Source organism: Ammospiza caudacuta, chromosome 16 (genome assembly GCF_027887145.1).
Source record: "Ammospiza caudacuta isolate bAmmCau1 chromosome 16, bAmmCau1.pri, whole genome shotgun sequence".
NCBI classification, from domain to species: domain Eukaryota; kingdom Metazoa; phylum Chordata; class Aves; order Passeriformes; family Passerellidae; genus Ammospiza; species Ammospiza caudacuta.
Genome location: NC_080608.1, coordinates 17335882 through 17358057, shown reverse-complemented (window position 1 = coordinate 17358057; position 22176 = coordinate 17335882). Strand labels below are relative to the sequence as shown.

The 22176-nt window shown below is 47.5% G+C and overlaps 1 protein-coding gene across 5 annotated transcripts; it reads left to right on the top strand.

The window, feature by feature from the left end:
- Positions 1 to 277: 277 nt before the first annotated feature.
- On the top strand, positions 278 to 21092 carry FBXO38 (F-box protein 38). 5 transcript variants are annotated; one of them, XM_058815119.1, is made up of 22 exons: positions 278 to 352; positions 2436 to 2571; positions 3715 to 3848; positions 4921 to 5084; positions 5425 to 5590; positions 5923 to 6060; positions 6336 to 6473; positions 6818 to 6911; positions 7173 to 7303; positions 7564 to 7734; positions 7978 to 8120; positions 8951 to 9179; positions 9531 to 9650; positions 10340 to 10519; positions 11739 to 12428; positions 14018 to 14118; positions 14277 to 14379; positions 15313 to 15479; positions 16573 to 16718; positions 17879 to 17982; positions 18199 to 18312; positions 19296 to 21092. In XM_058815119.1, the coding sequence occupies exons 2-22, from the start codon at positions 2450 to 2452 to the stop codon at positions 19472 to 19474; spliced, it is 3534 nt and encodes a 1177-aa protein (XP_058671102.1). In that variant the 5' UTR covers positions 278 to 352; positions 2436 to 2449; the 3' UTR covers positions 19475 to 21092. The 5 variants fall into 5 exon arrangements, with proteins under 5 accessions (XP_058671102.1, XP_058671103.1, XP_058671104.1 ...); XM_058815120.1 differs by lacking the exon at positions 278 to 352 and adding an exon at positions 520 to 717; XM_058815121.1 differs by lacking the exon at positions 278 to 352 and having other exon boundaries at positions 2506 to 2571; positions 4997 to 5084.
- The last annotated feature ends 1084 nt before the right edge of the window (positions 21093 to 22176 follow it).

Below are 22176 nucleotides of genomic sequence, written 5' to 3'. Positions count from 1 at the left end.
CCGGTGCCCCTGGTGCCCTCAGAACTCGCGGTGCCCTCAGAAACCCCGATGCCCTCAGAGCCCCCGGAGCCCTCAAACCCGCGGAGCCCTTCGAACCCCGGTGCCCTCAGCGCCCCCGGAGCCCTCAAACCCGCGGAGCCCTTCGAACCCCGGTGCCCTCAGCGCCCTCAGCGCAGCCCGGGCGGTGCCGCCCCCTCTCCCCCCCAGCCGGGCGGGGCGGGCCCGGACGCGGCCGGAAGCGGAAGCGGCGCGCAGGAAGCGGCGGCGCTGGCGGAAGGGGCCGCGCAGGAAGCGGGGCCGGGCTGCCCCGCGGCCACAACCGGGGCGAGGGCGGCGAGCGGAGCCAGGGCAGGTGAGGGCAGCGAGCGCCGGGGGCGGGCAGCGAGCGCCAGGGGACGGGAGCGCGGCCGGCTCGGCCCCGGGGCGGCGGGGCGGGCGTTCGGAGGCCGCCGCCGCCTCCCGGCCCCGCGGGCTCGGGCCGGCCCCGCTGTCACAGGCTCCGGGGGCCCCCGGGAGTGACCGGCGGTGCCGGGGCTATTGGGGAACCTGGTTTTCCTTGGCTCATCTCGGCACTAAGCACCGGGTCCCGGCGTTTTCCCCGCTCCGGGAGCGCCCCTCGGTGCCGGCGCTGCCAGGCCGGCCCCGGCTGCTCTCGTCGTGTTTTTCCTCATTTCTCGCTGCTGCGGAGTCTCCCTGTGGTTCTTTAGGCTTTTGAAGGTCCGTGGGGTGTTTATTCATCAAAAACAGAGCACGTCGAGCTGTTGTTTCGTGCGACGTTCATTGTCGGAGATAAATTGAGGTGGGGGCCGCAAAATCCCGTTTAATTTATTGACTGTATTAAGCTCTTCCTGCTGTGGCAATTTGTCTTTTATGTTTAAATGAGGTCAGCTCGCTGATGCAGAATGAGGTGTTAAAGCTGTGCTCATTAGCTCAGAATAACCCCAGGAGGAGCTTTAATTGTGCAGAAACTGCAGACTCATGGAGACAAATCCTTCTTCTCCCCCTCCATGGCAGGGGCGGGTTGTGTTGGTGTCATTTGTGTCTTTGTGCAGGATTTTTCCTGTTTGGCCTGTTAATATTTTCATTTCTCTTGCCTTTTGCCCCAGTGCTTTGCTGTTCTCTTTCCTGCTGGATTGTTCCCAGCACGTGGCTGTGCCAGCCTGGAAGGTTTTGGGTTGTGTTGCAATGCTCTGTTCAAACTGAGCTATACCAGGTGACTGGGGATTGATGTTTTCCTCAGAATTCAGTCTATAAATAGGTAATTTTGGGCTTTACGAGGTTGATCACCCCAAACTTCCAGCCTACCTCAAAAAGAACAACAAACACAGGGTCTTCGCTCCTGGCTGGAGAATTCCCCCAGTCCAGAGGAGCAGAGATCCAGTCAAACAGTAAATCCAGGTGGGGATTTATAGTTTGAATATCCCCCTTTAAAATAAAATCATGGCAACGTGCAGGTAGTAACTTAAAATGCGCCCAAAATGTGTGGCACCACGTGTTTTGTAGTAATTAGATCACAGTGGAGCTGTCAGTATTTCAATTTTTGGCATCACAGGGAGGCTGCAACAAGGCCTTGCCCAAAGCTTTTCCAAAATCTGCTTTTTTTACCAGTTGTTTATCCTCAATCCCCTGAATTTTGGCACCCAACCTCTTTAACAGGTTCACTGAGCTGGTGATGCTCTGCCCTCCTCATTTCTGTTCTTCTGTTAGAATAAAATAAATCTTTGCCAGGTACAGTCGTGAAAGGATCTCTCAGCATGTGTAGAAGGTGATTTTCTGTCAGCAGTGAGTTCATCTTTGTTTAGTTGCTGACTTGTTGCTTCCATGGTAATTGTGGGTGTTTTTACACGAAGCATTGGAGCCCCAGAGCCTGGGAGTGCTGCAGAGGGGGGACACAGCTCAGGGAGGAGCAGAGAGGGGATCCTGCACGCTGCTTCCAGTGCCCCCCAGCTTTTCTGTGCCTTTGATCTGTAACTCAGCACCCTGAATATTTTACCTGCTGTTCTCACCTCCAAGAGGAGCTGGTTTGAGGGCTTTTAATGGGGCATTTTTGGAGAGTGATCAGCTGGAGCCCATTTTTTCCAAAAGGAACAATAAATCATTTTTCTGCTGGGCAGACGTTGGAGTTTTATTTTGCACTGAAACGTTGTAGTTGGTGCTGAGCTGGTGATGCCTGCACAGCTTCCCTGTGACTGCCTTGATCTCAGGGTGGCATCTCTGAAGGTTTTTTATTCATAAAAGGAGCTGATCTCTGGTTAAACCTGTGGTGACATTTCTCCATCACTCCCTCAGCTGGGAGGGTTTGTCTGATAATCCTCAGGTTTTGTGTGAGCCCTTGTGTCTAATGAAACCACAGGTTGTTTTTTGCAGCTTTTGCTGTTCCCTCTGTGTTTCAGGTGCCTGAATTTCATGACTCTGTGCCCGTTTCCTCTCAGCAGAGCTCGCAGCAGAGATGGGGCCCCGGCGGAAAACCGTGAAAGCAGTGAGCAGGGAAGGGGCAGAGTCTACCAAAGCTGAGGAGCCAAAAGATTACATGAACCAACTCTCCCATGAAGTGCTTTGCCACATCTTTAGGTGAGCAGCCTGGCAGAAATCAGTTCACTTCTTATTTTAGAGTTCTTTATTTTTTCACCTGTTTGTGACACAGTAAATAGTGGCCATACCATGGGTGGAGTGGTGGATAAAAAGGGATGACAAATGTTTTTTTCAGCCTCCAAAATTCATTTGTAAACTGAAAATTGATTTATGTGTCATGAATGTTAGAAGGAAGAAGAAATAAATAAGTGATTTAATTCTGTTGTAAGTACTGATTTTAGAGCAGAGATACACTTTGGGTAGGGCACAGTTGAGATGATTGTTTGGGAGTTGTTGCATCTGCAGAAGGGATCTGGGATGAGGATGTGACCTCCCCTGCAGCAAAGTCCTTCTCCCAGATGTTCACTCAGCCCTGTTATCCAAAACATAATGCCTCACCCACAAGTTCCTGGTAAACAGCAGCTCTCCAAAACATTTGGGAATTGAGCTTGCAGTATGTGCTAGAACAAGAAAGTAACTTAACCAAACCTGTTGATGGAAATGGCTTGGTCAGCAGGGTTTGGTTTGGTTTACATTAACTTTAAGGAAGAAATATTCCCTGTGAAAGGGGACAGGCCTTGGCAGCCCAGAGCAACTGTGACTGTCCCTGGATCCCTGGCAGTGCCCTAGGCCAGGCTGGAGACACCCGGGACAGTGGAAGGTGTCTCTGCCTGTCACAGGAGTGGCACTGGATGGGCTTTAAGGTCCCTTCCAACCCAACCATTCTGTGATTCTATGATATACCAGAGAACCAAGTCATCTGTGCGTTTAATCCTCCATTTATGTGACTGTTCCATGTTTAGTGTCAGGAATGCTGAGTCACTGCTTAGCAGAACTCCAGATTGAACTCCAGGCAATTCTGTGTGAGAAATGCCCCAGTGCTGCAGGCAGGCTGTGCTTGGGCCAGCTGGGGCTGTCTGTGTGTCCCCAGGTACCTGTCCCCAGGTATAGGCCATGCTGTGGGCCAGCTGGAGCTGCAGCAGGGCTGTCTGTGTGTCCCCAGGTACCTGTCCCCAGGTACAGGCCATGCTGTGGGCCAGCTGGAGCTCTCAGGGCTGTGTGTGTGTCCCCAGGTACCTGTCCCCAGGTACAGGCCATGCTGTGGGCCAGCTGGAGCTCTCAGGGCTGTGTGTGTGTCCCCAGGTACCTGCCCTTGCAGGACATCATGTGCATGGAGTGCCTGTCGCGGAAGCTGAAGGAGGCGGTGACGCTGTACCTGCGCGTGGTCAAGGTGGTGGATCTGTGTGCGGGGCACTGGTGGGAGTACATGCCCACAGGTGAGCTGCTCCCTGCCTCTCCCCTCTGCTCAGTAACCCTGCACTTGCTTGGATCTCCCCTTCCTTTGCCTGGCTGTCCTGGGGAATGTCTTGCCAAGTCTGTCTGTGTGTAAATACAAATTTGGCGTTGCTGGATTAGGTCATATGTTGGACTTGATGATCTCAAAGGTCTTTTTCAAGGCAGTTCATTCTGTGATTGTGTGACTGGGAGTGCTCTGTAGGCACCTGGCAATACAATCTGTGTTTGTCTGATTGCTGGAAGGGAGTTTATCCAGGGGTTATGCCATGAAGAGGGTGTTTGCATGCAGGCAGCAAAAAATACAATGGAGTGAGAGAGCAACTCATCTGCCAGCACTTAACAATGTAAGGATAAGATTTGATGTCACACCTTGAGTCACCTGCATATCAGTAGATAAATTTGTCAGTCTCGGTGAGCCCTGTACCGGGATTTCTGTTGGGTTTAAATTGCACTGCTGAGATTTGGTGGGGGACACAGCTAAAATGAGGGAATTCTGAAAATGAGAGGATTTGCAAATTGAGATTGACTACGGCTGGTATTAAGCAGATGTTTAGACCTAACCTAAAATTGGTGTAAATGCAAGTAACTTAGCCAGTTAAAATCCTTTTTATATGCTGTCTTTCACTAGAATAAAATAAACCTTTGCTTTAAGAAACCATCCTGTTTCTGTGAGAAATGTGAGCTTTGGTGAATAGTGAACTGGAATAAGGGATCCAGCTGGGATTTTTTTGACCTATGGAGTTGATAAATGGAATTCCAGGAAAAATAGACCCACAAAGCTGCATGTGAGGAGGGAGAGAGCACAATGAACCCTGGAGCCATGCAGCTCCTGAAGGAAACCTGTAGCAAACCTGCAAAATTCAAGGCAGAGGAGTATTTAGGTCATGATTTCTAGAATGTGGAAGTAAAAGAAAAGCTATTGCTTCACCAAGTGCATCTTTTCAACACCGCAGAACTTGTACTGCCATATAAGGAGAGAAGTGTGTTTGGCTTCCCCTTCAGAGCCAAGTGTCTGCTGCCACACCAATACCAAATGTGTTGTTGTTGTCTTAGGTTTCACTGATTCCAGCTTCCTAACCCTGCTGAGGAAGATGCCAGACATTGAACAACTTTATGGTCTTCATCCCAGGTATCTGGAAAGGCGCCGAGTCCGTGGCCACGAAGCTTTCAGCATTCCTGGAGTTTTAGAGGCTTTGCAGGCCTGTCCAAATTTGCTGGTGAGTGGCTGGACTTGGGAGAGAACCTCCCTCAGCACTGTTAAAAGTTGTGACAGGGACTTGGTGCTTCCAGGGCTTTGGTTTAGGCCTGGCTGCACAGGGAGGAGTTAATTGTGACCCTGTTTGCTGATCACAACTATTTTTAGTTGCACCACTGGGAATCCCAGGTGCTCTTAAGCCCAGCAAGGAATTAAAGCTCTGATCCCTCTGCTTTGAAACAGACAAGTCTTGCTAGAAATGAAAAGTGAAATACCGTTGCATTCTGTAGTTTACATGGTTAAGAGGATGTTGTTGTTGTTGAACTGGTGTTAGAGCATTTGCTTTGCTTCCTTTTATCCAGGGTGTTGAGACCTCTCATTTAGAGCTGGTGGAAGCTATTTGGACATACATGCCCCAAGTCCACATTTTAGGGAAGTTTCGTAATCGTAATGGTGCTTTTCCAATTCCTCCTGAGAACAAGCTGAAAATTCCTATAGGAGCTAAAATTCAGACTTTGCACTTAGTAGGTGAGTGTGGTCGTGGTGAAGTAGTTGGCTTCAACACAGGTGGCTTTAAAGGCTTTGAAACTCTGCAGATTTGTAATTCTTTGGAGGAGAGGGAGTTTGGGCTGTGGCATCTTGGAGATCTTAGCTGGATATTTGATAGCAGGTGCAGAGGGCAAATTCTAAAGAATTATTGACAAACCAAGGTGAAGAACTTGTGTTTCAAGGGTTCACAGCTTTTCTCACTTGCCACAAAGCACAGAAAAGCTTCCTTTTGAAAGCCAGGAATTTGTCATGCAGAGGATTAGTTTGAAGCTTGTTTAAAATGTTTGTTTGTTTTGTTTATGTATTATTAGGGGTGAATGTCCCTGAGATTCCTTGTATCCCAATGCTGAGGCACCTTTATTTGAAGTGGGTGAGACTCACCAAACCACAGCCTTTTAAAGATTTCCTTTGTATCAGCTTACGTGCTTTTGTCATGAGGAACTGTGCTGGTAAGAGGGATTCTTCCTGTCTGAAGGGGATGGTAGAGCATGGAGGCAATCTGGTTCTGTTAAAGTCTTGGAATTTCACATTCTGAGAGCAGCCCTTGTTTGATTTGTGGTGTTGGGCAGAAGTCTCCCCCTGTCCTGTCCCTTACTTGGTGCTGTGTGCTTCTGTTGACTTCCTGCTCTAGAGGGATTTGTGTGGATGTGTTTTAGTTCTTCTGTGGGATAATTCAGGGAGAAGTGAACAATCTGCTCTGTCTTTCTGGCCTTGTTGTGTGCAGGACCCACAAACTCTCTGAAGTATGTTCCCCTGGTGACAGGCCTGGCTTCTGCCAGGAATCTGGAGCACTTGGAGCTGGTCCGTGTTCCATTTCTTGGAGGACTTATCCAGCACGTGGTAGAAGACAGCTGGAGATCTGGTGGGAAACTCCTACTCCCTCATAAATAAAAATAAATAAATTAATTAAAGCTTTAGCAAATTCTGGGGGCTTTTTGTCTGTAGCATGTTCTTTTTTGATTGTTTGAAACTATGGTCATAGTGCTGAACATGCTCTGTATTGGGTGGAATTGTGATATTTTAACTGCAATTAACTCTTAATGAGCTACATTTGTTGATGAGCAGAACCAGAATTGGAGTAGTTAGATGCAAATATTTGTTTTCTTTATTTGCTGAAAAAGGTTAAGACAACACTGGTGAAAATGTGTAGGGTTGAGGGCTGTGATGTGAGGCTGGAGTGTAAGAAGACTGTTCTTTATTTGCCAGGTGGTTTTAGGAATTTGCACACTATAGTCCTGGGAGCTTGCAAGAATGCACTTGAAGTGGATCTTGGCTACCTCATCATAACTGCTGCACGAAGGTACCTCCCTTCAGATCTCTCTTGGCTTCCTCTTTTTCAAAATAAATGTCTTAGAAATGACATCCAAGAGCCAGAGCAACCATCAGAGTTTAAGGAATACACATACAAACTTTGCATAACAAGAGTGTTCTGTGATTAAAATAACCGCAAATAGCCTCTGAGTCCTGCCAGAGTCTCTGTTTTATTAGAACAGGGCACCTTCTGGAGTGTTTTCTGTCTTTGGCCTGAATTTTGATAGGAGCAATTCTGAATTCCCTGCAGGTTGCACGAAGTGCGGATCCAGCCTTCCTTGACCAAAGATGGTGTTTTTTCTGCTTTGAAGATGGCTGAACTGGAATTCCCACAGTTTGAAACTCTTCACCTAGGCTACGTTGATGAGTTTTTACTACAGTGTATGACACTTTTTATATCCATAAATAACACAAGGATTTCAGAAATTGCTGTGTTTTCCATCATGTTCTCAGTGATTAATGACAATATTAATGTTGCATGTGTTGAGGCTGCTGATCTCATACAGCCAAATCTGGCTTTCCTCACTCCCTGAAACTGGGAAAGCTGAGCTTTGTTAAAGGAATGATCTGATCAGTAGGGAGTTAGAAAATCCTGCTATAAAATACAAATTTACTGCTGTGTCTGCTCCTCTCTTTTGTAGGTAAAATGACGAGTACGGACTTGGTGAGGTACGGCTTGGCTGATGTGGTTGAAAACCCAGGAATTATTACAGATATTGGTATGAAAGCTGTAAATGAAGTTTTTTCTTTCATCAAGTATCTGGTCATTTACAACTGCCCACATCTACATAACCCAAATAATTGGATCACAGGTATTGCACACCTTTGAAATTTCAGAGCTATTATATGAATTTCTGTGCTAAACCAGAATTTCTCTGCTCTAGTACTGCTTGTTCTGTTGTTAGTAAGTACAGTAGATGATGCTTGCTTTGGGGCCATGGTGGTGCTGGGAGCAGGATGGAGATCCAGAGGATGCTGCTCTCAGATCTGAAGAGGGGGTGATAAACAGGGACTGAGGTGGGAATCCCTCAGGAAAGGCCTCTCTTGTGTTCCAGACCACTCGAGGTGGACCCGCCTGGTTGACCTGACCCTGGTGAGGTGCCATGCCATCAAGCTGGACTCTTTCAGTCAGTTCATTGAGTTACTGCCAAGCTTGGAGTTCATTTCTCTGGACCAGATGTTTAGAGAGCCTCCAAAGGTGAATTTCAGAGAATGGTTTGGCTTTTTCTCATTGCCAGGGTTTTTACTTGTTTCCATTTCATTGACAAACCAGTGTGCATTCTTCTCGAAGCTGTCATTAATTGAAGGGATTGGTAATAAATGCCTTTGGTTTGCAGTTGCTTTTAGCATGATATGCTGGGGAGAGTGATGCTGCTTCTGCAAATGGGAGCAGTGGCAGGGAATGAACATGTGACCAGAAAATAAAACTCATTGATTCTATCAAAAGTAAAACTCACTGATTCTCTCAAGGTCTCTGCTGATATTTTACTGTGCTGCTGCTTTTTGTATTGTTTTTTCCTCTTAGGCCTCTCTTTGCAATACTAAGAGGTTTTTATGATTTTTTGCTGGGTGAAATAGGGGTAGTATTTCCCTTTTGAAGTGCTTTCAGAGCTTAAGAATTTTATTTCTTCACGTTGTCCCCTCCCACAGTGTAACACAAATCCTTGGTAAGCTGCTGGCAGGCAATGCAGAGTGTAAAACCTGCTTCTTTTGGCCATTAATGGTACCTGGTGTGCTGGGAAGGTTCTGATCTGCTGTTTGTATTCATGTCATCATCCCACAGCAAATGAATAGATTACCACAATTAATAGATTAAAATGAAGTGCTTAGAGGACTTTCCTCTTCATTGGGAGTTGAACAGTGTAAGTTCTGGGTTGCCAGCCTGAGGATGGACCTCTGCTCTCAGGAAATCTGAGGGACAGTTCTGCTGTCCCAGACATTCCAGCAGAGTGGTTTTCCTGGTGCCTTTAGGGGATGTTGAGATAACACCTCCATCTTCTCAAATCTGAATTTCTGCCTTTGTTTCAGGGCTGTGCTCGTGTGGGCCTGAGTGCAGGCACAGGAATTGGGGTCTCCTCTGCCCTGGTGAGCAATCAGAACTCCAACAATGACAATGACAACAACAACAACCACCAGAACAACAACAACAACAACCCCAACATGCACCACAACAACCACCAGCACCCCAACGAGCAGAACGAGGAGAACGAGCTGCGCCAGGAGGGCCCCGCTGAGGAGCAGCAGATTGGGGCTGAGGGTAATCCTGGGGGGCTTTGGGGGGAATTGCAGCTGAGGGGAATCCTGGGGCAGCTTTTGGAGTAGGATTTTATCTGCATTCCCACTCACATAGGCTCCTGGTGAAGATGGGAATCTGCCCTGAAAGCTTGTTGCTCTTTCATCTCCTGGTGTGGAGCTTTAATTTGAGTGAGCTAAGCCCCAAAAGTTAGGCTGGGCTTTGGCTACAGAGATGAAGAACAAATCTGTGAGATAATTTGTGAAACCCAGGGGTTCACCAAAGGAATCAAGGCAGTTTTCAATTATTTCCTGTGGGTGTTTGAGGGCTCAGTTTGTTCTGTTTCCTGTTCCTGACCTCCTGTTCCCTTTGCAGCCCTGAATGAGATGGAGGAGGTGGCACAGGAGGAAGGGGAGGCTGCTGGGCAGGGTCAGGACGAGCTGCCAGCTCCCAGCCAGGCTGTTGTTCCCATGGAGGTGGATGAGGAGCAAGCAGGTAACTGGGTTTGGGAAGAAATCCCTTCTTGGTATCTCCCTGAGGGATTCATTCTCCACTCTAAGTCTGGTTTTGGATGTTTGGCTTAAGCAGGGTTGCCTGATTTTGAATAATGATGTTAGCACAGCTTAGTTCTGTGAAGGAATTTGTTCTCTGGTACAGCCCAGAGCTTTCTTTGCATGTGCAGGGAAATACTTGACCTTAAACCTGATTTTTGTGCTCAGTATAATAAAGGTCAGAAGGCCTCAATGAACTTGTCCTGTTGCTCTCTTGGTCTTCATGGCCTTAGTTCTTTCACTGCAGCACTTGGGTTGTTTTTGCCTTTTCTCGAGCCACACAACTTGTTCCAGTGTTAATTTAATTTAATATAATTAGTGACACAAGGCAGTCTTGATTCTTTTATCGCCACTTTTAGCTGGACAGTATAATTTTCTGCTGAATATCCCAACAACCTGAAGTAACACTCCATTGTGACACTCCTCCCCTTCCAAACCAGAATCCTTCAATGCTGACATGCAGTATTTTGCTCTTCTCCCATTTAGATTTTAGTGAGGGGCCCCACAGAATGGGTGACTCAATTGACTCCAGTTAATTTCTTATCAGTTTTTCAAGCAGTGCTAAAAGATTTTTGGCCCTTTAATCCATGCCTGGTTAATTTTTACATGAAATGCTGATATTCTCCTTCTCAGGACCAAGTGGAATTCAACCTGCTGTAAAAGCAGCTCCTATTACCATCCATGATTCAGACAGTGAGGATGAGGAGGAAAACATGGGCACTTCCAGAGCCTGCATCTCCAGCAGCATTGCACAGAATTACTCAGATGGGGAAGAGAAGAGCAGGGATCCAGTGGAAACCAGGGAACCTTCAGGTGTGCAGCATTCCTGCTTAAGCTTCAGTCTTTCCACGTGGTTCAGGTTCATTTCCAGCTTGGTTTGGAATGTGGAGTGAAGGTGGAAGGAGATGTTTGAGCTGCAGCCACAGCTCTTGTACAGAAACACAGATAGTGGTGCTGCACTGAACAGAGACCTGCAGCTCCCCTTTGGGATTCCCAGTGGACAGAATTTATCACTCCTGTGAGCCCACAGTGTGGATGTCAGTTCTGGCTTCAGGGGGGAAGGAATCTGTGTTTGGAGAGAATTTACATCAGTTTTGTACTGCCAATATTGGGGATTTGGGGCAGTGTAATGAGCTGAGAGGATTCATACAGACATTCAGGAGGAATTCCTGCATGGAAAGGGTGCTCAGGCCTTGGCAGGGGCTGCCCAGGGAGGTTTGGATCCCCATCCCTGGTGGTGTCCAAGGAAGGGTTGGAGGTAGCACTCAGTGCTCTGGGCTGGAGACAAGGTGGGGATGGGGCACAGCTGGGACTGGATGGGCTGGGAGGGCTTTTCCAACCTCAGTGATCTTGGGATTAAGTTCTGTTATGATTTGTGTGGGTTTTTATTCACCTATGAGCTGAACCTGCTGTTTCTGCTGGCAGCACTGCCCAGACCCAGGAGGGGGAGCTGAGCTGCTGAAATGTGAACTTCAGTCCTGTCTGTTCCTGTTTGATTCCTCAGATGTATTCCTCTTATTTAAGAAAACAGAAGCCTCTCTAGATTAAATATTAGAAAAAAAATCCCTCCCTGGGAGGGTGTGAAGCCCTGGCACAGGGTGCCCAGAGCAGCTGTGGCTGCCCCTGGATCCCTGGCAGTGTCCCAGGCCAGGCTGGGCAGGGCTGGGAGCACCTGGGGCAGTGGGAGGTGTCCCTGCCATGGCAGGGGTGGCACTGGATGGGATTTAAGGTCCTTCCAACCCAAACCATTCCATATTCTTTGATTCTGTTATCAGTGTGTCTTTCATTTTGCTGTGCCTGTGTGAGCAGTGAGCTGCTCTGGACAATCTGGTGGATTTGTGAGGCAAAGCCTCCAGCACATCATTCCAAAAATACCTGCAGGATGTTCCAAAGGTGCAGCAACAGCTACAAATACCAATAATTGCCATTCCTGGGGAGATTGTCATGGGCCTCTGGGCTGCCCTGTGTTTCAGTAGCAGAAGAGCACTCAGGTTTGTTGGGGTTTCTCACTGCTCTCCCTTCACTCCTGCAGTGAGCGGCAAAGGCAAGACCCCCCTGCGGAAGAGATGCAGCACCAGCCACGGGGGCCAGGCCAAGCAGTTCCCTGTGGAGGAGAGCAGCTGTGAGAAGGGCTGCCAGGTGACCAGCGAGCAGATCAAAGCTGACATGAAAGCAGCCAGTGACATGCCCGAGAGGAGCAAGAGCAAGGATTCCTACGGCAGCTGCAGCAACGCCCCGGCATCCACGGCTACACCCAGCTCCTGCACTGCTGCTTCCCCCAGCCCTGACTGTGCCCAGGCCGCCCAGAGGCACTGTGCTGGCAGCAGCCCAGCAGCTGGAGAGGAGTGCAGGCAGTGTGGCTGCTCTCCCTGCAGGAGGGAAGGGTGCAGTGAGAGGGAGCCCGAGGAGAGCTCCGTGTGCTCCCGCTGCTGCTCCCGGGCGCAGCGGCGCAGGACGAGCGGGGGGTGCGATGGGGAGAGCCCCTCCACCAGTGGGGCCTGCAGGGACGGGCCAGACTTTGCACTTAGGACACTGCCGGACTGTGGGGCTGCAGGAGAGCCTGGGCATGACAGGACTAGTGGGAGTGCCTGTGGGGCTGGCAGCCGGGAGCAGAGCACGCAGCCCCCGGGCTGGCAGCTGGACTGCAAGGACGAGTACCCACGGAGACCCCTGACCAGGGCCAGGAGCAGGCTGTCCCACGTGCCTCTGGTGTCAGAGCCAGGTAGGACTCACAGCCAGCGTAACTGCAGCTCCCCAGGAGCTCTGGTGTGCAGCTTGTTAGTCAGGGGTTTAAACCTGAGTGGTTTCAAGGTCAGAGCTTGATGGAACAGAGGTGCCATCACCAGGTTTCTCTGAAAGTGCCACTGACTTTTTCCTCCATGCAGCTCTTTCTTTTTGTGTTCTTCATAGAACATAGAACTAGTATTTGCTTCACTCCATTGAAAAGCAAATGCAATTTTTTGGTACTCTGCCTGCGTGTGGAGGCTGTGATTCATTGAAACAGAAGTTGTCTCTCCATTAAAATCCTCCCTGCAAAGGCAGCAGCTACACTTAGATCTGAACAAGAAGGCAAAGGTTATAACTGGTGCTTTATCAACTAATGAAGTCATAATTACAATTGAGCCAGGCTTTGGACCTGCATTGGGTTCTGCTTCCAAGGGTTTAAGGCAGGGTGACCAAACTTACTGAAAATTGCCCTTGTGTTGAACACCTTCATGCTTCACATGATTGTTTTGTTCACCTGACGTAAAATAAAACCCCTGAAGGGCTGGAATGAAGGGAGGAAACAACAGATGTGAGAGGGGAACTTGCTGTTTCTTCAAATATACTTGGTTTCCAAAATAATCATTTTAGTGTTTACAACCTCATATATCCAGGATTCTTTGCTGGGAATGTCTGGCAGGTAAAATGAAACTGAAGTTGAAATGTGCTGCTTACACAACTGTGAGTGGTGGAGGTAGGGATGATTGAGGGCAAATTCCTGCCTCTGTTAACATGGAATGATTCAAACACTTCATATCCTGGTGTTCTTCCAGTTTATTTAATGCTCCCACATGTTAACAAAACCTAAATCACCTCAGATGTTCTGCAGGTAGATGCAGCTCAGGTTTCAAGAAGAGATTTTGCTAATAAATTTTAAATGTCTGGTTTCAGAGTTAGGACCAGTAATTAATTTGGGGATCTTTGTGCACATGCAATATGTTTTAATAAAGACAGCTTAGTTTTAGTAAAATAATTTCTCATTTTGCTGTGTTAATGACAGAAAATTAATTCTAGGGCATTTTTTTCCTCTTTCTGTTGGAAGTAATGCTTGTGGTGATTTTTTTCCAAAGACTCATCTGTCAAATCAAGCAGGAATTTGAGGTCCCTGGTGGAGCTTGGGAACATTAAAGGATTTTATACATGGGCATCCTTTTCAGTATTAGGAAGAACTTTGTGACAGTTACAAAGAACAGATTTTCCAGAAGTTTGAGATAATTTCTGCTATTTAAACATTAAAGCTATTTTGGGTCTTGTATCTGTCAAGGATGTTCTGTTTCCTGCAGAGATTCAAGTGTAACCTAAGCATGAATCTTTTCTTTTCCTGGCTCCACATCTTGCTGTGGTGTAGGTTCAGCATTCCTGGGTTTTCACTATAAAGTTATTTATTTAATAATTCTGAGCCCCAAGCTGGCAGTGGAGTTTGAGCAAGCAAAGATTTGTTCTGAAGCCAGGCAGGGGTTTGGATTTACCTGGGTGGGAAAAGTTGTCATGGGCTGTTCTCAGCTGTCCTGACGTGGAGCAAAGATTTTGCCATGTTTTTGTTTCCAGAAGTAGCAAAGCCAAAGCCAAGGCAAACCACCAAGAGGAAAAGGACAGCTGACAAATCCACCAGCACCAGTGACCCTGTGATTGAGGATGATCATGTTCAGGTAAGGGCTTTTCCTTTACCCCTGCAGCTTTATCACATAAACACCTGTTGGGAACTGAAGCTGTATTGTATTAATTCACATCCTCCTGTATCTCATAAAATTCAATTTATTGTTCTTTCATTTTTAACCTTTCATACTTTTTTTTCCCTTTTCTCCAGGTACTGACTTTGAAATCCAAAAACCTTGTAGGAATCACATTGACCAACTGTGGAATAACAGATTTGGTGCTGAAAGACTGCCCCAAAATGATGTTCATCCATGGTATGTGGTTCATGGCAGGGCTGCCTCCTCCCTCTGGCATTATTGGAGATTCCAGAAAGAATTCAAGTCAGGCCACTGCTCATTTTGTATTCATCAGCTGCATTGCTGATGAATTAGAGCTCCAAATATTGCTGCTTCCCACTCTGAATGGCTCTTATAACAGCTTTAATAAAGATTAATATCTGAAAATCAACAGCTGAAATGATCTGACAATTAGGGAGATGAGATGTTTATTGAAGAGTGGTAATACAGTAATTAGGAGTTGATGAAATGAGTTTGAGTACCTTGTTTTTCTCTCATTTCTTCATTCTCCCCTAGGTTTTTCAGCTGACAGGATGATACTTCTGCTCCTTGACATGATAAAAATCTGTTTGCAGTGCTGGTACTTAGGTTGCATTAGTTTCACATGCCAGGGTGTGACTGCTCCTGGATTGGGTCATTTATTGTTTTCTGCACCATCCAAATGAAGACTTTTTCTTCTGACATCAGATCTGCCTACTTAGCAGAAAGAAAGGAATTGTTTCTTTATTCCAGAATACTTAGAGCGCACATTGATTTTGAAGACAATTTTCATTACATGAGCAGTGTTGCTAGAAAGGAAACAATTTTATTTTCCATTGTGTGGCTCCCCAATCCTCTGTGTTTGAGCTGATTTTGGAAGTTGTGGCAGTCCTCAGACCATTTCAGTGAAAGGAAACAGAGGGAGGAAAAGGTTATTAGATGAAATTTGACATGGCCTTTTAAAAGGCCACTTCTGGCAGGGTCGCAGTTGAAAAGTTTGATGATAATATGGAGAAAATGAAGAACTGGGCTATATCTGATGTACTTATGTAATCTTTTGGAACTTACATTGCTTGTTTGCCTTCTTTTGAACCTGCCAGCCTTGAAATGCACTGACAGGAGGCTCCTGAGGTGTTTTATTTCCTTTTGCAGCCACCAGGTGCCGTGTGCTGAAGCACCTCAAGGTGGAGAATGCCCCCGTGGTGAATCGCTTTGACTACGCCCAGTGCAAGAAGCTGAACATGGATCAGGTGCTGGATCAGATCCTCAGGATGCCCCCAGAGAGGAACAGGATCATCTACCTTCGTCCCATGCAGCAGGTACAGAGCCAGCCTGGCCTCCTGGGGCTCCCTGCAGCTGGGGCAGGGAATGGGACAGCAGCACAACCCTGAAATTTGGTGTTTGAACCCAGCAGGGCTTTTATTGCAGAGCCTGCTGCTTGGATTTTAAGGTTCTCTGCTGGATTAAATATTGAAGTTCACTATCTCCAGTATTCACTGCATTAGAGGGTATTATAAACTGCACTCTTAAAGGTGCAGAACTTGATATCCAGCATAAACAGAACAGGTGACTGGGGATACCAGCATCATAAAGTCACCCTAGGACAGATGCACTGAGTTAATTTCAAACTGAATAACTCAGACTGTGAGAGCCTGGCTGCTCCTGGTAGCTGTGGGTGAGCAGAGCATGGCACAGGGATCTGGAATCCTTGACCCATGTCCTGTTAGACTGAGGAACAGCAGAGTTTGGGGTTCTGGAGGCTCCATCCCCTCCTGATGCTGGAGTGTTGCAGAACTGGTGGGACTGGGAGCCACCCTCTCCTCCCCAGGCTGTGTAGGAGCTGGAACAGGGACATTTAGGGAGTTGTTTAAATCATCTGATGAGCATTTATGAGGGCTTCATGTAAGATCTGGAAGGTTGGGAAAGTTTGATTTTATCTCTCTGTGGTGCTGCTCCTCTCCTGCTTTCCTGTCTTGGTTTGCCAACAGGGGAAGGTTGATTGTACATAAAATCCATAAAATCAGCTTTGCTTTGAAACCACATCTCTTAAATGACAGTGGTAAAAATATTACATGGGAATAAAACCCCAAATCACTGATCTCCTCCTTGTAACAAAAATTCTGAGGAAAAAATGTAGTTTTAGATAATTCTGTAGTTTTATGGAGTTTATTTCCACATTGGAGTTGGGAAAGACATCAGAAATTAGACATTACTTATCCAAATCCAGGACTCAAGAAGATAATCTGGCAGAGCTGCCCTGGGGAGGTTTCACTGCCCTCAGTCCTGTATTTATTTGTGCTGTTAAAATTCTCTCCCATTGCTGCATTTCCCAGGGATTTGGTCAATACCTGTTTGCTCTTGACTCTGCAGCCCATGGCAATGTTTGTGGTGCTCACAAGTCTTTGTCCCCAGGTGGACACACTGACCCTGGAGCAGAAAATCTTCAGTGGCCCCTACCCCTACCACATCTGCATCATCCACGAGTTCAGCAACCCCCCGAACGTGCGCAACAAGGTGCGGGTGAGGAGCTGGATGGACACCATAGCCAACATCAACCAGTGAGTACTGACACACCATAGCCACCATCAACCAGTGAGTACTGACACACCATAGCCACCATCAACCAGTGAGTACTGACACACCATAGCCACCATCAACCAGTGAGTACTGACACACCATAGCCACCATCAACCAGTGAGTACTGACACACCATAGCCACCATCAACCAGTGAGTACTGACACACCATAGCCACCATCAACCAGTGAGTACTGAGACACCATAGCCAACACCAACCAGTGAGTACTGACACACCATAGCCAACATCAACCAGTGAGTACTGACACACCATAGCCACCATCAGCCAGTGAGTACTGACACACCATAGCCAACATCAACCAGTGAGTACTGACACACCATAGCCACCATCAGCCAGTGAGTACTGACACACCATAGCCACCATCAGCCAGTGAGTACTGCTCACATCCAGGCATCCCTGGCCCTCCTCAGGGAGCATTTGCTCTCCAGGGACTCTGCCAAGGTGTCTTGGAGCAACTGCAGCTCCAGACTCGCTCTATTCTGTCACCCAAATTTAAAAATAACAAAACCTTTTGTTACTATTGAAGGCTGAATTCTTGAGTGCAGTGTGAATCCAGTGTCAAGATGTATTTAATATAAAGCAGGCTGTGAACCCATATGGAAAATCCTGTAAATTCCCCAGCAATAACCTTACATTCATCCAGGAATAATGCAGTTGTACATTCAAGTTGTTGGAATACTTAGGAAATGTCTTCAAAGCTGAAAAACAAGTCATTTTTAAAAGAGTGGTTTGCTTCAGGAAATATTGTTAGGAAGGTGATGTTCAGTGAGTATCAGCTCCTGAAAGTTCCCAGCAGCAGGGAATTGTGTCAGTGGATCTCATCCAGCAGTTCTGACTGTCCCTGTTGGCTGTGGTTGCTCTCCAGAGTGAAGGGATGAAGGCTGAGTTGGTCTGAGGCTCTTGGGGCAGTTTTTCCATGGATTTAAGCTCATTTGAGGGAAGGTTGTGTGTTAGGATTTCTCCTTTGCTTTTTGTCCCTGCCACCTCCCCATTGGGGCAGTTTTTCCATGGATTCAGGCTCATTTGGGGGAAGGTTGTGTATTAGGATTTCTCCTTTGCTTTTTGTCCCTGCCACCTCCCCATTTCCTGGCTGTGACCTCTCTCTCCCTCCTTGTCCCCAGAGAGCTGATTAAATACGAGTTCTTCCCTGAGGCCACCAGGACTGAGGAGGACCTGAAGAAATACCCCAAGTACCCCTGGGGCAGGGACATCTACACCCTGGAAGGTGAGAGTTTGTGGGGAGCTGAGGGCTCCTGCTCAGCCTCTTGCTGAGAGAAGAGCTTTGCAGCATCCCCAGAGAGGTGGAGAATATTCCTTGTGAGGAGGTGGGGAAACAGCTCAGTGGGGAATAAGTGAGGAGCTGCTCTGTGCTGAGGATTTGGGGGTGCTGGTGCTGCAGGGGTGCTGTTTTCCTCTTGGCTGCTCACCTGTCCCTCTGCAGGCATTGTGGATGGTGCTCCTTACTCCATGATCACTGACTTCCCCTGGCTGAGGTCCCTGAGGACAGCAGAGCCCAACAGCTACGCCAGATACGACTTTGAGGATGATGAGAGGAGTGAGTACCCTGCTCTGGTTCTTCACAGATTTGTTTCTTTGGCAGTGCCTCCCTTTCCTTCTCAGTTTCCTGCTCCTTAGGCTGGCTTTGGTAGATCTGGTGTTAAGGTGGGCTGGAGAGAAGTGAGAAAACTCACAGAAATTTGATATCAAAGTTGTAAACTGGACTTGGAAACGCTGGCACAGAGATGATGTGGGTTAAAATTTATTGCAGATGTGGCTCTTTCTATTGAGGAGCTTGTCTGCTCAGATATGATGGTAGGCAGGGCCTGGGGCTCAGTTAAAAACCTTGCTTGGTAGCAGAGAAAAATAAAGTTCTTCCATTACTTAATTAGGAACATCCTGGTTAAAAATACCTCTACCTCTGGTTAAAAATACCTACCTTTATTAGAGGTATTTTTAATTGATCCTAGTTTGGATAATCTTACCCAGCTCCAGTTTAGGAATCTCAAGAGGACAAGGAAGAGATTTTTTTTTTTTTTTGCTATACTTTTCCATGGTTTTATTTTTTAATTTATTTTTAAAATTTTATTTTGGACTGATGTAATTTAATTTTATTTTAGCTTGGCTTGATGCCTGTAGTTCAATATGAAGACCAAATTACCAAAGAATTGATAAGTATTTAAGAGTCAGGATGTTAGAGTCATGATGTTAAAGCCATGAAAACTCAGGAGAGCGCTGCTGCTTTATTTGCAGTTTACCACAATTGCTGTTGTTTATAAAACATTTAAGTAATGGATAACCTGGAATTATGTCAGAGAGGACTCAGGGAAAGGCTTTCTGGTGCTCTGAGGCTCATTCCACTCCCAGCATTTGGAGATGAGGACTAGAGCTGTGGGAAGCCCTGAGGAAGGCAGGAGGGAACGTCCCTTAAACGCGGCCGGTCAAGGGAGGCTTTTCCTCTCTGAGTGTGAGTGCAGGCCCAGCCTGGCTGGGGAGCCCTTTCAGGAGAAACATCTCCTTTTCCTTGCTGTCCCTGCCCAGCCACCATCTACGCCCCGAGGAGGAAGGGGCAGCTCTCAGCTGACATCTGCATGGAGACCATCGGCGAGGAGATCTCGGAGCTGCGCCAGGTCAGGCGGGGCGTGTTCCAGAGGGTCGTGGCCATCTTCATCCACTACTGCGACGTCAACGGGGAGCCCGTGGAGGATGACTACATCTGAGGGGTGTCCCCAGCCTGCCCTCCCTCCCCCTGGCACTGCTGGCCAAGAAAAAGCAGGATTTCTTTTTTCCAAATGCAAAGCATTTCCCGCCGAGGCGCCCTCGGCTCTCCCCGTGGCCAGGAGGATGTAGTTAAATGTAAAATGGAAAGTACAAATTGTATACTAAGAGTTGTACATAGAGGAAACAAAAAAACAAAAACAAAACTTCCTAATACTAAGACTTTATTTCATATGTTTATACAATTTAATTTAAGTTCCATTTTAATGAAGGCCAATAATCAGGAAAGGGGAAGAAGATTTGAACTTTTCAACCCATACAATTCATAGCAGTATTTTTTTTCCTTATAAACAACAATTCCATTTGCTGTGTTCAAAAGAGTCATCAGAGTCTCTTTTAATCTGTGCCTTTTTCTTGAGCATTTAAGAGTCCAGTCTGAGTAAACCTGGTGAGCACAATCTTGGTGTCTTGTGTGCATCTTTGGAAGGGTCAGAATATTCTCCAGCTGTTGCAAAGAAGGCCAGAAGCAGGCAAAAAAAAAAGTAGAGAATTTGGTGATCTGTGGTAGTTTCTAGAGATATTCAACCCATTTTTGGGGGGAAAGGAAGCCCCCATGTTTAGCACCTTGGAAACAGAATGTTCTCAAGCATTTTGTACTTTTAGATTTAATTTTCTTGGTGTATTTGACTCTGTACAATGGAAATCAAGTTGCTGATTGTTGGTTCCGCCCTCCTGAGCATCACTGTGCCCATTGTGGCTGGCTGGAAGCTGAGCTGTCCCTCCAGGCAGGCAGAGCAGGGGCTGTGGGGCTGCCTGGTGTGTGTGACACAGCCAGGGAGCTCTGGCTCTGCTCCCTCCTGAATGCACATTTCCCACTGGTCAGTAAAAAACTGCTGCTGTTTGCCCCAAGTGTGTGTGTTGTGTATTGAAAGGTGCTCCCAGTGCCCACAGGTGTTTGGTGGGGATTTGCTGCCAGTGAGGTGTGAAATGCACATTTTGGTGTGGCACTCCCATGGTGCCAGACCTTGCAGCTCTGGCCTGGTCTCTCATCCCTGCTGGTTTAAAACTGGTGTTACCAGCCTAGAAAACGACACTTCCTGAGGTAAAAGCTGTACAGTTTAAACCATTTTATCCAGTTTTGCTCATCATCCTGATGGTGATTTTCTGAATTTGGGGTTAATGTGGCTAATGGGGATTTCTGTGATGTTTAGCTCTGTAAAACTGAGGTGAGGCTGCTCCACACAGCCAAGGCAGTGTTGGTTTTCTCAGGCTCTCTGTGGGAATTCTTGGGATAATGTGGATCTAGAAATATGTGGGATAAGAGGGGGAGAATGGTGCCTAGTGGGAGCATTTCCTCATCCCTGCTCTCTGCTGACTGGAGGTAGAGCACTAAACACCAGAGAATAATGTGAATGTTACTAAATTTGCTTTAATGCAGGATCACAGTCAATGGTTTATTATAACTCTTCTATTTAATTAACCGTAGATCATGTATTCAATGATATTCAGCCAAAACAATTGTGACCCTTTCTAGAAGTGTTTCAAGTCCTCTGAGTCATTGATTCTGTCAGATTTACCATTTTAGTCCAGAAAATGTTACTGAGTTTCTGGAGAACTGCACCAGTCTCCAGCTGGTATCTCCTCACTGCAGCCTTTTGCAGAAGTATTTACACAAATAAAGTGTTTGTTTATATTCAGTATCTCTGGAAGTAATTGAACCTTGCAGTGATTTTGCCCTCTGAAATGTGACACCCATTTTACACCAGTGCCTGAATCCCCTGTGTCCATCTCCTGAGAGCTGTGGGGAGGGAGGAGCTGGGATCTTCTGGGGGTTTGATCTCTTGGCTCTGAGCTTCCTCCTCTCTCCATTTCCTGGCTGTTTTGGGCATTTTTATTCAATCACCATGGCAGGGAGGGTTTTCCTGGCTCTGCCCAGCTCAGATGTTTCTGTGCCAGGCTTCTCCTCCCTCCTGTGCCAGGTGTGTGGCAGGAGGAGCAGCTGCTGTCCCTCGGGTGAGGGGACAGTGGTGCTGCTCCTCCTGCAGCACAGGAGTTGCAGCTCTGTGGGGACAGGCTGGGGTCCAGCACAGCCCCTGGAATCAGGGATGTTTGTTCCTGGGTCCCCGAGGGAGCTCCAAAGGCAGCCTGGCCAGCACTGAGCTGCAAGGTAAGGAATTGATGGAGGAAATGTGAGGGCACCACCTCTGTGCCCTGCTTCCCCTGGATGTGGCTTTGGGGAAAACACAGAGCAGGAATTTCTTCCCTGGGTCAGCTCCGACTCAGCCACTCTGGGGAGGTGAAATCTTGGTGGGGTTCCTGTCTCTGTGTGCAGGAGCACAGTCAGAAGGACTCTTTACAGTCACAGGGAGCTCCTCTTGCAGTCCCTGAGGAGCACTGAGCACCCCAGGTCCATCCAGCTGGAGAAGGCAGCTGCTGGTGGAGGTTCCACTGGCTGGGACTGAGCCTGAGCTGACTCTGGTGCTGCTTTTCCCACAGCTCCTGCTGGAAGGGGATGCAGAGATCCCAGCTGGGGGAGGCTCAGGTGCCTGGAAATGTCATCCAAATAGTACAGAAGGTAAACAGGGAAAGGCCAGGGTGTGTTTGGGCACAGCACAGAGGCACAGCCTCCTGCTCACTGTGCTGGGGCTGCTTTTCCCTCTCCTTGAGGAGAGCAGAACCAGTGCTTGGGTTTCAGAAAGGGAAG

Excerpts from the sequence above, each read along its gene's own strand:
- FBXO38 (XM_058815119.1), top strand. The coding sequence starts at position 2,450 with ATGGGGCCCCGGCGGAAAACCGTGAAAGCAGTGAGCAGGGAAGGGGCA. Across the intron at positions 9,180-9,530 it reads GCAGCAGATTGGGGCTGAGG|CCCTGAATGAGATGGAGGAG; the intron begins GTAATCCTGGGG and ends TTCCCTTTGCAG. Across the intron at positions 18,313-19,295 it reads CTTTGAGGATGATGAGAGGA|CCACCATCTACGCCCCGAGG; the intron begins GTGAGTACCCTG and ends GTCCCTGCCCAG.